This window comes from Amphichorda felina, assembly GCF_050947745.1.
Source record: "Amphichorda felina strain 45539 chromosome Unknown scaffold_5, whole genome shotgun sequence".
Classification (NCBI taxonomy): Eukaryota; Fungi; Ascomycota; class Sordariomycetes; order Hypocreales; family Bionectriaceae; genus Amphichorda; species Amphichorda felina.
The window spans coordinates 774,382-791,613 of record NW_028145045.1 but is presented as its reverse complement, the minus strand read 5'-3'; the positions used below and the strand labels follow the sequence as shown (position 1 = coordinate 791,613).

At 55.0% G+C, this 17,232-nt stretch overlaps 5 protein-coding genes across 5 annotated transcripts; 2 read left to right on the top strand and 3 right to left on the bottom strand.

Annotated features, from left to right (window-relative positions):
* Window positions 1-177: 177 nt before the first annotated feature.
* ACO1O0_005090 (uncharacterized protein) lies at window positions 178-888 on the bottom strand (the record flags this gene model as incomplete). Its single annotated transcript, XM_083194517.1, has 2 exons — window positions 178-672; window positions 730-888. 2 exons carry the CDS (start codon window positions 886-888, stop codon window positions 178-180), a joined length of 654 nt encoding a protein of 217 aa, XP_083049430.1.
* Window positions 889-3,631: 2,743 nt separating this feature from the next.
* On the top strand, window positions 3,632-4,621 carry ACO1O0_005089 (nucleotide-diphospho-sugar transferase; the record flags this gene model as incomplete). The annotated part of the gene is made up of 2 exons (XM_083194516.1): window positions 3,632-3,659; window positions 3,726-4,621. 2 exons carry the CDS (start codon window positions 3,632-3,634, stop codon window positions 4,619-4,621), a joined length of 924 nt encoding a protein of 307 aa, XP_083049429.1.
* Window positions 4,622-5,061: 440 nt separating this feature from the next.
* Window positions 5,062-11,465, bottom strand: ATG2 (uncharacterized protein; the record flags this gene model as incomplete). The annotated part of the gene is made up of 3 exons (XM_083194515.1): window positions 5,062-5,079; window positions 5,139-11,237; window positions 11,292-11,465. 3 exons carry the CDS (start codon window positions 11,463-11,465, stop codon window positions 5,062-5,064), a joined length of 6,291 nt encoding a protein of 2,096 aa, XP_083049428.1.
* A 1,814-nt stretch (window positions 11,466-13,279) lies between these two features.
* On the top strand, window positions 13,280-13,805 carry ACO1O0_005087 (uncharacterized protein; the record flags this gene model as incomplete). Its single annotated transcript, XM_083194514.1, has 2 exons — window positions 13,280-13,334; window positions 13,462-13,805. 2 exons carry the CDS (start codon window positions 13,280-13,282, stop codon window positions 13,803-13,805), a joined length of 399 nt encoding a protein of 132 aa, XP_083049427.1.
* A 36-nt stretch (window positions 13,806-13,841) lies between these two features.
* Window positions 13,842-15,576, bottom strand: ACO1O0_005086 (flavin monoamine oxidase family protein; the record flags this gene model as incomplete). Its single annotated transcript, XM_083194513.1, has 4 exons — window positions 13,842-14,420; window positions 14,471-14,763; window positions 14,825-15,410; window positions 15,559-15,576. The coding sequence occupies 4 exons, from the start codon at window positions 15,574-15,576 to the stop codon at window positions 13,842-13,844; spliced, it is 1,476 nt and encodes a 491-aa protein (XP_083049426.1).
* Between the last annotated feature and the right edge of the window lie 1,656 nt (window positions 15,577-17,232).

Below are 17,232 nucleotides of genomic sequence, written 5' to 3'. Positions count from 1 at the left end.
GAAAAGAGAGAATACCGGTTCGGTAACATTACAATGCTTTACATCAAATCAAGGGAGTCCTGTTCTTCCTTGCATGGTGGCCCCAATTGCTCCAAAAACCCGTGCCCTTCGCTCGTGGCACAAACAACAAACCCAAGAAACACACTTTTCCTTCGTAGCAGGAACATCATTAATCATTTAGGTAGCCTTCTTGGCAGGCTCGCCGAGGACTTCCTTGACATCCTCCACCATGCCCTTCCACAGGTCCCTCAGCATGCCACCCTCATGGGCATCACTGTCGGCCCCGGCGGGCGCGGGTGTCTGATGGGCAAATTTGAGCTCCACACCGTCGAGCCCAACGGTGTCTACCTCGGACAGAGGCGTTCCGGGCATGACTTTACTGGGGTCGGCGGCGACAATGGTGACATGGGGACGGTCGACGGGGGCGTCGGCCGTCTCAGTGTTGTGGCCCGAGTAGTTGTCTGGTAGGATGGGCACGCGGGGCTGAGCGGCAGAGGAGAGCGACGATGACGAGTAGAGAGACTCAAACGAGGGCAGAACAGTGGTGTCGAGGTGCGTGGAGGGTGCGCTGGAGGCCGGGCTGGAGTGGAAGGTTTGCATAAGAGGCTTGGTCCGATTGGCGATGGAAGGCTGGGGAGTAGGCCGGTGGGTGGTGGTGAGGCCTCGGGAGGACTATGCTGGATGTTAGCGATGGGTGTTAAATACCATTGGTGGCTTGGAAGGACTGACGTCGGTGTGCTCGTTACTGCGGCGGTTGCGCAGGAGCTCTGCATACTTGGGGATCAGAACGGCGCCAGGATTGTGGTCGAGAAGGGAGCTGCTGGGCCGCGCCGCGTTGGCGGTCGAGCGGGCGAGCTGCTTGGCAATGGGAGCGGTGACACGGGACATTGTGATGTAAGTAGGTGTAAGGACCCAAGAAGTCGAGGGTTGGGACAGCGGTTGATGATGATGGGTGTCCGGTTGGGAACGGATGATCGATTGTATGTAGTGGGAAGAAAGAGGAGAGGGGGAATGAGGAGGGGGACGGAATGATATAAGATGCTATTACTACCCAGTATGTAGGTTTCGGGTTGAGTGGGAGGGGAAGGTGTGACTGCTGATCCGGCGGAGTGTGAGTCGGACGCTTTGGGGAACACGTTCTGGAAATGGGGGATCAATCTAGGTTACGGCGACTCGTACGACACCGAGGGACAGCTTTTGTACGGATACTCGGGATGATTCCAATTCCCCACCCGGCGATTTTTAATCCCCCCGAGGACGGATAAGAAACGATGGAATGAAGGCCCAAAAAAAGGGGCGCAGCAAGAGTGTGGACTCGTCAATACTACGACTATGACTCTGCTTTCACCGTTGCGCGGAGCTGTTGAGTACCGTACGACAGCCATGGATGACCCGATCGCGTGTTGATGCCGATGGGGTACACTGGGGCAGGTGGAGAGCTTCACCACCCGAGTGGCTTTAGCCGCAGCCAGGCAGGCCCCCCAGCCATTAAAATAAGCTCTGGCCCATCGCTATGTGACTGATGAGAGGGCGCTCTGGAGCTCGCGGCGCCGCCGCCCACCCGCCCCGTTGGTTTGACCTCGTGCTGCGTCGAGTCTCCGAGGTTGTGATGACAGTGGAAGTTGTTCAAGCCCTTTGGCGGCGCCTGTTTCTCTGCCATGTTGCAAGAAACCGGGGTTTCTCTTCATGATGGGAGAAGACTTGGGATTTTTTTTTTTTTTTGAGAGAGAGAGAGATGCAGCAAATGGTGAGACCTATGGATCCCCTGGATCTGCGGCAAGTGCCAGGTGCAGCGCTTCGGCATCGTCCCCCGACCGTCGGTACAGGGAAGTCGCTACCCGATGGGGTTTGGCAGGTCGGTCAACAAATCCAGGCGCAGGGGCCCACCGCCGGCATCGGGGGCCGATGTTGGGGATCCTGTCGCACTTGCCCTGCCTCGAAGCTCCAACTGTCTCCCGCCGTCTCTCACCGTCTCTGGCCTCACCAAAGCTTATCAATGCGCATCCCTGATTGGAATGCGCCAGCCACTGTTGCTCCTGCCAGGCAATCAGCAAGAGCTTTTCAGATTGGAAGGTACAGAAGGGCATGACCGGGACCACCGCCGTAAATATGTATGCTTACTGCTTACCTGGAGGACCGACCATGATAAGCACACATTCTGTCGGGTCAACAAATTGCAAACTCCATGCCAGCAGGAAATCGGACATCTGTCATCTCATCCTCGTCGCCATGTGACCATCCATGTCAGGGGCACGGGTCCCTCAGGGCCCTCACCGAAAAGTGAGACAGGCTGTGACCTGGTCCCCGTGATCCATTCTAATTTCACCTATTATTATGCCAAATTTGAAAAAACGGCCATGTTTCTGCCCATGGAATTTCTTTGTTGACGCAGATCTAATCTAGATTCTAGGCCTTTGACTTGCTTCTGGGAAACGCCATCCGTGCCGTCCGCTTGCGTTGGCCGTTTCCCAACGCGTCTCAACCTCCAGCTCAATTGGCACTCCATTTTTCCAGCCCTATTCGTACTTCACGGGGATACGGATACGCAGAGTCCCAACGCTGTGATGTTTGTTCCCCCACTTTTGGAAATGCCACCAGAATGCATCCGAGGACAATGCGTTTCTGCAGAGCTTCCATGCCAGCTGTTCGCCGGTTGCCAACCCACAGCTCTCCCCATTTGTACGAGTACTCCTATAACATAATAGGTACCAGACTATTCGTACCTACTTAGGTGGTTGACTACTATGCAGACAATGACTCTTCCTGTTGGATTCCATTTCCCGTTTCGCCTATTATTTGCTTGCACGTTACAGGACTAATATCCGTCATTCACCATTCATACTATCCGTATACTCGTGCTCCGTACAGATTACTTCGTGCAGCCCCCAATGGACCCTGGCTTGTCTGGCTTGCCTGACAACGTGACACGGTGACACAGAGCTTCCCGATTGGGCTGCCGGGGCCCGGCACGCTGGATCGACCGGATGCATGCCCGGAACATTGAGCTGCTATTATTCATGGCACTCCTGTGTTGTACTCGTACATCCTATGTACGAATTACCTGCTTCTCAGGATTGTGTTACGTAGCGGTTGTGGGCTACTGGCTGCTCGCTTATTCGATTCGCGTACTCGTCGTCTCGTACGAGTACTGTTCAGCTCCGGAGAATTTCTTTTTCGGCTGTCCCGTGGACATGCATCGTTGCTGGAGCTGGTTTCCTCGATGGCGTCATCCGTGCAGTTTTCCGGTTCCGCTGGACGGCCCCATGAGGCATCTGCCTTCTTTATCAACTCGAAGCCCCTCTCACGAGCCGGAGGAGGTCAGCGTAGCACTAGAACTCATCTTATTGCACTTCTCGGGCTGACTTCTATCAACAACATCTTGCCCAACTTGTCAACTCCCGACCCCCAAGACCGGGCAGTGGAGCTGGTGGAGTATCTCCTGGACCCTGAATCCGCCCCAAGCCTGATACTCACCCGTCCTCACCCCGCCCCCGCCGGAGCTCACCGGTCACCGGAGTATCATCATCAGCTTCAACCTGTAAGGTTAGCACTAGCACCTCTTGCGCCGTTGTCGCCATACTCCTCCCCTGAGATTCTCAACCACCCGCTCTCATCACCCGCGACCGCCGCCATGTCGTCCGAGCCCCAGCCCAAGAAAGGTACCCTTATCTATCGCTTCCCCGTCTCACTCACCTCCCACTAATATCACTCAACCACGCCCCCAGTCTGGGCCTCGCTCATCACCAACTCCGACTACCTCCCTGGTCTCCTCACCCTGCACCACTCCCTCGGCCGCGTCCACTCCGCCTACCCCCTTGTCGCCCTCACCGTCGACTCTCTCCCTCCCGCCGCCCTCCACGCCCTCCACGCCCGTGGCATCACCACCCACCTCGTCCCTCGCCTGGCGCCCTCTCGCGAGCGTGACTACGCCGGCGACCCGCGCTTCTCCGACACCTGGACCAAGCTGGCCGTCTGGTCTCTCACCCAGTACGACCGCATCGTCCTGCTCGACTCGGACATGCTCGTCCGCCGCAACATGGACGAGCTCATGCGCGATGACCACCTGGCTCTCGACCCGTCCTCGCGCCGCGTCCTAGCTGCGGGACCTGCCTGCACCTGCAACCCCCGGAGGCGCGCCCACTACCCCCCGGAGTGGACGCCCGCCAACTGCGCCTTCACGGCCCAGCACGCTGACCCGGGCGCTGCGCAGTCCTCCGCCCCGGACCCGGGACCCCTGGCGTGCCTCAACAGCGGGCTACTGGCGCTAGTACCCTCGGCGGAGCTGTACGCGCAGATCCTGGCGCGCATGGAGCACGGCGACACGGCGACCATGGCGTTCCCGGACCAGGACCTGCTGGCGGACCTGTTCCGGGGCCGGTGGGTGGCGCTTCCCTACGTGTACAATGCGCTCAAGACGCTACGGTGGGAGGGCGTGCACGATGCGATATGGCGGGATGATGAGGTGAAGAATGTACACTACATACTGAGCCCTAAGCCGTGGAACGAGGTCGACGAGAAGGGCCGGTGGACGGGATCTGATGAATCGCACCGGTGGTGGTGGGACATGAATGAGGACCGCAAGGCCCAGGAAAAGGCACAGGGCATCGACGACGGGCATTGATGAGCATGGGCTTCAGTATATGATGATGATGATGATGATGATAGTGGTGTGGAAAAGGGGCAGGCACATGAAGCAAACCATCTGCACAATATCTTGTACATTAGCACTCTGGGTTGTGCGCATGATATTAGACAATCTTGGGTGATGAGGCTCCTTATGAAACTCCGGCTCTTGCGCCTCTCCTCGTAATCGGTCATGATCAGTCTGTATGCCTCAAAAAACAAAACAAAGGCGGCTCGCGCCTACGAGTAGTAACTCCTTCCAACTTCCTGCTATGCTTGACATGAATCCAACTCCAAAAAAGAAAGGAAAATGAGCTTTGTCATATGAGTACCAGTGCATCCTGTTTTGGTCAGGTCTATTGGCCGGCGCCGTTCTATTTGCAGCTCGTAAATGGGAACGTCGAGTTCGGTTAGTGATAAAACATCCAAATCCATGGGCTAGTGCTTCTTGTATTTCTACGCCCATGTTAGTCAAATATTCAGCAGCACTGTGGGATCCTATGCTTGAAACTCACCTCGTCAACCCGCCTGCGATGCTCCGGGTCCATCGCGTTGGTCGCGCCCATGAGCGTCTGGCCAATGACTTTGGTCACCCCCACGGCAGGTCTGAACACAATGGTTGGTGCCCTCTTCCACACGGCCTTGGCCGCTCCGCCCGGCGACTGGCTCTGCATTATCTCTCCAGGCACTGCGATGATGGCGTCTCTCGCCATGTTGACATCCCTTGCCAGGGATCGGTACCCACCGCGTAATCCCTGAAGGACGCTGGGAGGGGGATCAGCGTACAGGGAAATCTGCTTCTTCTCCTCTGGACCAAGGTCCTCTTCGTCCCACGTGCCCTCAGCCCCGTGCTGGGGCCTTTCTGTGAACATTTCTTCTGCACCTTGTAGGGCATACTGCGTTCCAACAGCCAGCTTGGCGCCTAGCTTCACAATTTCCGTCCCTGTGGTGCGGGCAAACGCTGCGGCGCCCTTCGATATGCTGCGGATGACCCTCCCGTCCTTCTGATACTCCTTGATAGGGATCTCTACCAGGTCTTTGAACCCGCTGCCAATGTTGACCAACGATCGCACGGGCGCCAGACCAGCAATCACCCCCGGAAGCTGGTTATTTTTGACGTCGGGTGTCCAAAGATCGTTCAGGGTCTTGCCCAACCGATCAAACCCAGAGACGCCGTAGATGATGGCATGCCGCAACACCATGGTAGACTCTTCCAGGACGATAAAGTTCATGAACTCCGATGTATGACCCGAGCGGAGGCCCGCATAGTCCACGCGCTTGGGTTTGAAGTCAAGCTTCAGCGGTATGCTGTTCACCTCAGCCCTTTGGATGAACGGCACGTCGCTTGGCGAAGAGTGCACAGGCACATTTTCGTCCTTGAATTCGAAGAAGCGTGTGATGAAGTCGAGCGCATCTTGGTCCACGTGAAGTCGCAGGGGCAGCACCGACGCCCGTAGCACAATCTCCGAAACCGGAAGATCGGATAGTGGCTTTACATTGAGGATTTCGAGATGCACCATGGGAGCTCCCATTTCCCGCTCGCCATGATCTTGGTCGTAGGTCGCAAACTTCTTCCAGGTAGAGCTTGGCACGTGGTCAAAGATATCCAAGCTTTTGATACGGACGTCAACGCAGCTCTCCGTCCCTTTGTTGTCGGCCGGAAACGCAAACAGGTCCACATTGACGCCCTGCAGCTCAAATGTGATCTTGTGGTGCTTGCTGCGGCTGAGTCTCAGGCGCCTGGACTTGGGCTGATGTGGCCGCGCGGTTCGGTTTGTGGTGCCAGTAAAAGCCGTCGTTGCAATCGACTCTGTCTCGGTCGCATTGTCTTGCAGCTCTTCGTTGATCGCCCTCGCGAGTTCCTGTGGATCCCGATTCGCGGGAATGCCGATGTATATCGAGTTAAAGAGAAAATCTCCAATGGCTTCTTCGTCCTCGATTTCCTCTTCATAAATGTTGGCACCCTCGCTCCGGTTTTGGCGTTCCATAGCCTTGCTCTCGACCTCATATACTGCCTTGCTGATGACGTCTCTGGTATGAGCCCAATCGTACCCGTCAAACAGGTTCCAGATGAAGTGAGAGTCTCGGAGAGTAAGTTTGAGAGGGCTGTGCTTGACGAGTTTCTCCGGCGCTCTGTCGTATGAATTCTGGCTGGAGTTCCAAATCTTGGCTGTTTGGTGGGTTGAAGGGCCACTAGGGGCATAGAAGTCGTCGTGGATCACCAGATCATCGCTGCTATCTTCAGAGGCGGCACTAGACGCTTTTTTGGGCCCCGAGAGCAGGACACCCTCCTCTGTATCTTGTATTGATGAGCCGAACGAAATATTCGAGGCATTCATCGCGTCAAAAATCTCCTCGCCCTCTAATTGTTGCTCCCCATAGTACCGTGAGTTTATTCCCAGGGAGCCGTCGCTTGCGAAATCGGCGTCCGACCCACTACCAGCCATTTCTTGAGCACCTGCAAAGTCTTGATCAAAATCGTACTCTCCCTCAGGCCTGCCAAAAGCTTCGGCCGAGATGGAAGCAAGGAGGTCCTGCATCGGCATGACATTGGTTCGATACTTGATCTCTTTGCTCGGTGGCGTCGGAGGCTTCAAGGCATTCACCAACGTGATCAACGTCTGCGTTGAGTCGGCACAAGTCTCCAGGACTAGAAGGTCGTCACGAGCATCCACCTCGACCTGCTTCCCATCATCGACACCTGGCATAACGTTGACTACCACCTTGGCAGATGAAATGTAGCAGATGTCCACAAATCCCTGGGCGCACAAATCATTCACCTGTCTAGATGCCGTGGAAGTGGTTCGGCGATGTGACTTGGTCGCGCTACCTGCCTGGGTCGCCTGTGCAACATCGTCTACCAAAAGAATGGACGATTTATCAAGACTCAGTACGGCCTTCGTCTCGACGTCCTTGGGTAGAACGACCTCCAGATGGGCATCTGTAAGGGCCAGAATCATTTTGGAAGGAAGATTCAAAGGATTGAGCCCGATGAGGAAGTCTTTGAAGCCAACATCCAGCGTCATTGGGTTTCCTGATTTTGGTTTGGATTTTTCCGTTTGTTCCCGGGGTTGGCGCAACGCAGTTTGGGCCTGATCACCCAAGTTGGCTACGGAAGCGGCAAGGCTGGCTTCGAAGTCTTGGGGGGTTGCATCATCGCCCAGTCCAAGAATATCCATGACGAAGGGAACTCGATACTCGACCGCCATATTCTGCAGTTTCAGTTTGATAATCGGCTCAATCTCGTCACCGATCATACGTGCCATGATGACGGGATTGAATGACGAGCCTTCCCTCGACGCGGCTATCGAGGAGCTTACTAGCTCTTCGAATTCGTTGCGTTTCAAAGACAGTCCATGAGCAGACACGGCAACCAAGGATGGCATCGAGATATGTCCGATTTCGAGGTGGTCCAAGTTGGCATCGAACTGGCCAAGCTGACCACCACAGTCAACGGAGGCGTTTATCTTTTGGATCCTTCCCAGAGTCAGAAGGCCCGGGCGATCATCCTCTGGAAGATACTTCGCAACAGTGGACAGTTTGGCGATCTCGTCTCCAAGATTAGGCAGCACAACTAGTTGTGCGGTGTTTTTGACCCGGACAGCTAATGTCTCAACATTCGCTCTCAGTACTGACCCTTTTCGTCGCTGTCGAAGTAACGTGTCGACCATGATCTCATCATTGCCTTCGTCAAAGTTGGCCTTTGATGGAGTAATGAGCTCAAGGAGCCTTTCGAGATCTGCATCCTTTGGCGTCGTCAGGTAGTCCAAGCGGACGCCACCAACCTCGGCAGTTATAGCGGGATCAGCCAGGGAGTTCTTCAGGTGTGGACCAGAAAGGCGCAAGAAGCTGATGGCAATGCCAATGCCCTCATCTCGGCTGACAAGCTTGACGGCGCTGGACTCTGCAGACACGCTGCATTCTTTGCCTAGGAGTTCTACCCATGCACCTCCAACTCGGAGGTTAACCTTGCTCTCTGAGACAGCGGTCTTGTTGTTTGGGTCGAGAGGGGATTCAAATCGCACCCCGCGGGGCTTCGGCTTAGGTAGGGGCGCTTGCTTGGGTACCGGGGAATGTATAGACGCCATAGACGTGCTCATGTTCAGGAAGCTGCTGAGGCCACCAAACCAACCGAACGTCTCATCAAGTCTCTGCAGGTCGACTCGAATCACTAGAGGTAGTGTTTCAATGTCTGTTCGCACATTCCCATTCGATTGCATAATCTTGAGCCCAATGTCATGGCCAGAGGAGAGAAATGTGTCGCGCACAGACGTGCTCATCGGCCGTGCTTTGTCGAAGGAGATGATGTCGTCGTTGGCATAACCGAAGCGAAACTTCTCAAGTTCGACTTTGGTGATGATCAATGCTTCATTGACCCCCATGCCTTCTCGAGGCTTCGTTGCAGCCGAGTCAGTATGGGACATCGAGACGGACAAATTCTGCAACGTAGTGTTGAGCAGAACTTCATTGTCAAGATTGAAAGCGTTGGGGTCCAGGTGACGTTCCAGCGTATCGGCCACGCCCGCAAGCTGGTTCAGGAAGTCTACAGAGATCTCCTGTAAGTTTAGCTTGATATCAGGCCCAGTTTGCGAGTTGCTTGCTTGTTCCTTTTGAGTAGCCGACGGTTGCCCCTCAGGCTTGATGGCGCTCATCAATTTTCCAACCACCATGGAGAGCAAAAAGCCAAATGACGCATCAAAGCGAAGAGAAATCGGTGATATTTCGACTTCCAGAGCCCTATCATCCTCATGGATGGCCGCTGGTTCCGATGGCTGGGGATCTCGGGGAAGACTGGATGAACCGCCATGGACTGAGAAAGCACCTGGAGCTTGAGGGTAGACAGACCCGCCTAGCGAGTGTGAGAGGTTAGCGACCGACTCCGCCGATGCCGGTTGGACCTCTATATGATGGTGCTGTGAAGGAATGTAGAGAGAAATGGTCTTGGTCACTAGAAATTGCTTTACGAGCTTGGTTGGTCCTTTCGGCGTGGCAACGTCGTCCTGTTCTACACCGTGTCCAGGGAGGCTGGCCTGTGCCTCAGTCTCCCCTGTTGGAAGTTCTTCCCCTTCGGAGTTCGATGGGAGTCCCTCAGTTTTACCGACGGAGCCGGTCTTGGGCTCCTGTCCAAACTCGGGAGTTTCTGAGGGCAGGGAAGGAGCTTGAGGCTCGGTTTTTGGGGAGCTGTCGTACTCATCATCCCAACCACCTGGCATGGCGGCTTCGTGGTTGTCTTTTGTTTTAGACTCCTCTACCAATGTTGAAGCCCCCAAAGGGGAGGCTTCTCGAGGCGGCGGAGAGGGGCCTGTTGTCGATTTCCCGCTCGTGCTAGAGAAAGCACTCATGTACATGCTTTCGGCGTCCTCGTGAGTATAGAGGTGGGATTGGGTTAGATCCTCCATAGGGCCTTCGCTTGAGTCGTCACTTCTAGCCACAGATTGGGGCATGGCCTCTGGGTCCTGTGGGATTGGTAAGGGTGGCTGAGGATCCCTTGTTTGCGGCAGAATCGTCGGCTCGGATCTTGAGTTAAGCTGAGCACTTGCCCACTGGGGAGCTTCTGTTCCAAAAGCTGTGGATCGAGCGTGAGCATCCTGTGGAAGGATAGTCGAATGAAACATGGATTGCTCAGGAGATGCGTCGAAGCCATGGTAGATAGATGCCCGTGGTGTAGCTGGTCCATCATCATACTGGTCCTCATCTGGCTGAGACAAGTCGTAAGGGATACCGAGGGCTTCCTCGCTGTCTCCAAGAGGAATATCTTCAGAGCCCTCGGAGTCCTCAGTATCCGACAGGTTGCCAAAGGAACTTTCTTGACGCACGGGGAGATTGTTTAAGTTGTGAAGGTTGTCATTTTCGGACATGGTGCTTTCTCGGGTAGGCGGGTTCCTCGTCAAGGCAGGCGATGATGAAAGAGAAGGCGACAAGATGGAAGGCGACTGCACCAGTGCTGAGAACACATTCGCCTCCGATATAAGATACGCCCGAACGTTGTTCAGCGAAACGTGTCGCTTCCCCTCTCTATGCACGAATGTTGGGGGATCATCCTTCTCCTCAATTTGAGCTGTAACCCCCTCGACATCCACGTCCTCGAGTGCGATTTGGAAGGAGACAGGTTCGGGGGTCGAGGAGTTTCCGTCCATGGGAACATCAACATCGAGTTGAAATGTGACATTTTTTATCCTCACTTGCATGCGGTCCACAATCCCTTGAAGGAAGTCCGCGAGAAATGATGGCAGCGACAGGGGCTGCCCAGTTCCGACCGGCTCGTCTTCGCTGCTCCCATCATCGCTGACCGTCACAGAGGCGCCCAGGTCTTGCGTTTCTGCTGCCAGAGCTTCCTCCAGTTCTTTTCTTTCCGATGACGGTTGCGCATCGAGAAAAGACTGTGCGAGATCGACGGTGTTGGGGACGGCTTTCGGGTCCGCTGGGGTCTTGGTGCCCCGGGTTTGAGCCGGCTTGCGATCGGGGCCAAGAACTTGGAGCCTGACGTCGACCCCATCCACCTCGACCAGTATTGGGCTCGTATAGAAATCTACCGGGATCGTGACACGGAGGAGGATGACCTTTGCCTTTTGGAGGCGGAGCGCGGGGGGGAGCTGCAGCAGCTTCTCGAGTTTCTATCAAGGTGTCAGCTGGCTGTGAAAGCCTGGCTATCATGTCGGCTGGCTTACCTTGAGCTTGATTCCGGCATCCCGGAACTCAAAGACTGTGTTTCTCCCGATGGCGAAGTCGAGGTTGTCCATGTCCAGGGCCTCTGCATCGAGGAGCTCCAGCTTGGCCAGCGCATACCGGAGCAGCCTCTTGGGCATGGAGGAGCTCCGGAAGGACTGGAAGAGGGTGGCCATGATGGGCGACTGTGCAGAACGCCTGGCCCCTCGCGGTATGATGCAGCGATGCTCGGGAGATGGCTTGCACCTTTGGAGCCGCTGTGGGAGCAATAGCTACAGGCAGTCGTCGGCAGCCGTCTTATCCATGGACCCTCGGCCAGATGCGGGGGAACATGGTCATGATTCACAGGGCATGCGGCGGTGATACAGTGAGCTCGGCAGGAAGCTTCGGCAAAGACTCTGTGTCAAATTTGGCTCGAAGGTTGGCGAGGTTGTGGAAACCTGGGGGTTTGCGTTTGTAAGGACACGAGGTGTGTGAAGTTCCGAGCACATCGGGTACCCAAGGCTCCCACTTGTTGTTGAGGTACTGCGTCGGGTGGGTGTATCACGGGTCTGCACTGCTGCAGGGAGCTCCATGGGAAGTCACAGTGTGCGTAGGCGCCAAGCCAGGTTGAGTTACAGTGACTACAGTAGTACGAATACAGAGGGGACCAACTCGTGACCGGGCCGCCCCTAGGACGTCACTATCATTTGACTCCCGGCCGGTCTGCTGATAGGGTTTTATCGATAAAGATAAGATCTCTGGTACACGTCCGCCCGGGACCGTGTCTCCCAGACTCCAAACTTGGTGCGTACTGCGTAGCACATCACAGGGCTGAGGCGATGTCCGACTCTGAAACCATTGCTTTGGGATTCGAGGACCTGATCTGGAAGCATCGAACCGGCGCCATGATCCGACAAATGCAAGGCATTGCAGCGGCATCTACGTGTGGCTATGTTGCGCGCGGCAACGCGCCCAAAGTTTAACATGTCAACTCGAGGCCCAAATCCAAACGCAGCTTCGAACTTCGAACCCCAAACTGACGTCAATTCGCCGTTGCTTTTATCACCATGATTTAAACATTCGCACGTGTAACGCTGTGTTCCTCGAATTGGAGACGTTGATGTTAACTACACAACGCTACGGAGTACAACCTGCTTCTTTCGTCTCTGATGAGCGCCAGTGCGCCTTCGTCACGTCGATCAGTACCCTGTTGTTGCGAAATTCCAGTTGGCATCTACTCCTAGGCAAGGTGCTATCTCACAATATTTAAACAACATGAATTTCTTCCTCGAGTTTCCCATCTCGTTATAGGTTCTCATGTATCTCATCGTTAAGTTTACTTGCTCCCCGTTCACAAGATACCTAGCATGAAGGCGCTACTATCAAAAGTACAGAAGATGGGCAACGACCTGTCCATGACAATGGACGATGGCGACAACTTCAAGCCTCGCCCTAGCCATTCCAACAGTCATGCACATGATTGCGGCGGCGGAGGCTGGGTGAACGATGCGTATGTCCACAATAGACATTATCAGAATAGTCCTCCTCAGATCGGGGGAGGGCACGGCGGATGTTACGACGGTGCCCACAAGGGGGCTTACGGCAGAGTACACGGCAGCCACAATGTCTAGGCGCCTCTATCGGACCTCCTCCAAGACATCCTCAAGGACCATATCACGGACAGGCTCAAGGAACGTACCAAGGACAACCTCGAGAACCGCCCCTAGTTTCCGCAGGCCAAAACAACTATGTGCCTCCACCCAGTCCCCCTCTCGGCCACAATGGATACACCCAGTTCAACCAAAGCTCCCCCCCTCCCACCCCTTAGACCTTCTCATGGGTACAACGGCGTCAAACCCGCTGTCAGTGGCAGCGGCGACACACGCTCAAAACTCGGCTTCCCACCCAAGTTCGAGGTCTGGTGCGAAGTTGCCGGCGACGGCTAGACGTACATGTACATTGTCGAGACGCTCAGCAAGACGGCGTACTCTGACAAGATCCCACCCTGATGGGGCGCCTCGCCTTCACTGTCGGTAGCCACTGGGAGAACGGCGCGCCGCTTGGTAAGTCGGTTCAAACGTCCCTCGTCTCGACTAAACGCCGTGCTTGGACCCGCGACTCGTGAGACGGTCTCCAAGTACCCCCTGATCATTCCCTAGCCCTCTTCTTTAGGTTAATTGAAAAAAAAAGAACGCCAGGTTGGGTCTCTCAGACAAACACGAAGCAATGTGAGGCAGCCTGTGATCGCTCTGCTTTGCCATGGGGGGGGGGGGGGGGGCAAGGACCAGAACCGGTCGCACTCCCTGGCCGCCATCACGCTGCCCGACGGCTTCACCTGTGACCCCACCAAGAACTCAATGACACAGATTAGTAAGACGGCATACACATTTACGGTGCCCGTTGACGGCGGCAGGAAAGAGATGTTTGAGTGGCACATGAACCCCAAGGTCCTCAGAGCCATGCTCAAGGGGGGCGAGGGCGACCAGACGCAGCCTCTGGCCGTCTTCAAGGATGCCATCAACATTGCAACATAATATTTGCTCTTCATCCTACACACTACTACTCGTCTTCTATAACCCATATGCGTCCGCTATCCTCCTCCCTACCGACTCGCCACTCCAATATGCCCCCGTCGCTGTGCCCAGTGCCACAAACGGTGCAGTGTGCTCCCCCGCAAGCCAGAGCCCACGGTCTGGGAGCCCCTCCCTCATTGTTTTTACATCCTCGTCCCCTTCTTCCAGACCGATTTGAAAGTTGCTGTAGCTCCCATGGCCAGCCAGCTCATCTCGTAACCAGGATGTCGCCAAGCAGCCCGTCGGTTGGCACTTGGGGTCCGTCTCGGAGTAGTGGGGCAGGCGGGAGTAGTAGGGTCTAAAGAACTCTAAAAGGTAATCATCCTTGGCCTTTTTGTTCGGCAGCTCGGCCACTCTAGAGGTGAGTTGCTCGGACTGAGGCCCGTATATGTAGAAAAGGAGGGTGGGGTGCGACGACTCGGGTGTTAGACTGCCCAGCTCAACCGCCTCCTGATTCCACCTTTCAGGATTTGTCTCGAGGGCATAGTTGGGGTTGAGCCATTGAACGAATCCTCGTACTTTACGACCATCAGGTTCGCCCAAAAGCCAGAATGCTTCGGGGAAAGTGATGTACACCTGGAACGGCATTAGGGGACCGGCTGGTCAGAAGAGAATCATGACTATACCTTCTCGAGGCAACCGTAGCTGATAGACCCAATGGCCTTTGTCAGCCGTGCAGGGAGTCTAGGCTCAAAAGCATCAAGATGGCGTTTGAGCCAGCCCAGCGGTGAGGTGAGCACGACCTCGTCGAAGGCCAATGTTTGCCCATCAGTAGTCTGCACATTGACCGAATCTTCGGGGTCCATTCGGCAAATTATCCTCTCAGCTTTGGTGTTGAACTTGATATCCGCACCTGAGATGGCCGGTTTTCCAATCACTTCAAGAATCTTCCTGTAAGTCCCAGCGCAAAACAGATTCTCTGCACAAGGGGTCAGCCAAAGCACGCCTTCGACACACCTCTCCGAGATCCACACACGAACCTCCCTCGATACACTCTTCCAGCCAAAAGAACTTGAGGCTCTGCCTGTAAATGGGGCTTCCGACAAAGGCTCCCCATGATTCTGAGATTTGCATCACAATCTGGCGCTTTTCCTTCCAGTTCTCCTCAGTCTCCGGTATCCGCTGGGCAACCTTCTCAATGAAGAAATCATGGAGGCTTTCTTGCGTGCTAATGTCGGCAGAGAGTTTGTTGGAATGGCTGAATGCATCCTCAATAATGTTCCACATAATTCCGGCGTACTTTCCACCCTCGTCCGTCGGGAACAAGTTTCCGGACTCGCCAAAGACGCACGAAGTATCGTCCCAGCTACCAATTTTAGTGTTGGTCTGCTTGGCAAGATCTAGTATTGGGTTTTCCTTGGTCCCGTGGATCCAGTTTGGTCCCATGTCTACCCAGCGTCCGTTAGGTAGCCTTTCCTGGTGAAGGCGTCCGCCGACGCGATCGCGACCTTCGAGGACGGTGACTTTGAAGCCATGCTGGAGCAAGATGTCGGCACAACGAAGGCCAGAAAGACCAGCACCAACTACGGCAATATGAGGCGTCGAGTTTGTGCTATTGGCTCGGCGCTGTGAAAGGTGAAGTGAGCATGGGATTCTAACATGCTCGAGACAACTGCTAGCAATATCAACTGGGATGTCCGTGGAACTTCTTCTTGGTTGATGCAGGAAGATGGATACGGTTTCCAAACATTAACGGAGGCAAAAGGCCGTTTACCTGCGCAAAAGCTGCCATGGTGGCCAGCTTTCTCGACAGCCGCTCCTGATCGAAGCCTGTCAAGGTATGGGTACGAATGGATCGGAGATCTTGGTAGATTCTCGAGGAATCTCGTCTCGAAGGACTAGTACAGCACATAGAGTAAGCATCCATGGCAGAGAAGCGTGGCACGGATACAATCTGGGTGTATGGGAGGGTGGAGGTTAATGAAGGGGGGCAGCCAGCGTGGTAAGGTGGTGGGCAGGCAGGACGCAGCTGTCGCGGGGTCGCCAGCGTCAGCGCCGAGAAAGGAGCAATGTAAAATGACCAGAAATAGGAAGTGAAAAACCTATGATGGAGGAAGGAATGATGTGAAGTTTGGTTTCCTGATCCAAGCTATATAGGGTATAAGATCATGGGGGTGGCGTTCGTGATGTGGTGATCTTGGGGGGTCTGATGATGTGCCCGCACCAGTCGCTCAAGGGAAACGAGAGATATTACCTGAGAGGATTTCGATAGACTGTTCGCCTTAGTTGATTGGAAATCATCAGCCAGCTTGGTTTGATAAGGAAGCTGCGCGTGTCCAGTGATGACCAGCAGGTATTGCCGTCAGTACTTGGCCAATAGCCGAAGTGCAGGTTTGCACAATGCAAACACCAGTCAAGAGTCTCTGGGCGCTTAGCAGCGATTGAGCATGGATGATCGGGACAGGCAGGGTAATACTTGATGTCCACGCAGATCTGACCAGCGTAGCACCCAGAATGTGACGCAGGAGAAAATGTTGGTACGCAGACCTCTACGAGTGTACCTACTGGTTAGTAGGGTGGTAAGCTGCTGGGCGCACGGTCCCCAGAGGTGATGGAACCAAGCACCCGACACATGGCAACAGCGATGATAAGCGTGCGCCCGGACACAATTTGCTCGAGGGTCTGGGAATGGAATCCCTGCCGCCGGCGAATGGTTGCTCCGATCCTTCCCACATCGGTTAAGCCTCTCCCGATCCTTAGTGCCCGTGCCGGCCCTGGTCGCAACTTCCCCCAGTTCGCATTCTTCCCTGTTAGTTCCTCCCAGGAACTGCTACTATTTCACGATTTCAAGTCTTCATTTGAAGTCTTGACTTGGCCTCTCCACTTCCTACCTAGGTACCTAGTCATTTCATTTTCCGAAGAGGCTGGGGGCATGATGGGCGTCTCCAACGACCATCCGACGGCTCCTGGCCCCGTTGAGAAACGGGGCCCGTCGTCAGATGATCCTTGGGGCTGAATGCTCTCCCAACTCGAAGCTGCATCAGACAATGCATGAGCGGCTGGCTGGGTGGTTGAATCATGTCGAAGCCTCTTGAAGCCTCCCAGCCGCCTCTGACGCGGCGACGCCTGTGACGCCTGGTGCTTAGGCTTGGCAACCGTGAGAACCGTCAGACTGGTCCACGTCTCCCCGCTATTATGTTATTATCTCCGCCCGATTAGGTATGTATGCCGTTGGCCATTTCCTTCGTCGTCTCTGGCCGACAATCGGCGTACGGCTTGGCAACAGGCGCCTCTTGAAAATTCCCAACGTCGTGAGGACACTGGATTCTCTTCACCTTGACATTCAGTGATTCTCTTGGGACACGTCTCCTGAAACCAAAGAGATACGCTCTCCCGATAAGACTTGGTTTTTCGGATCATTGCCGTCTTCAACCTGCGTTACACGGCA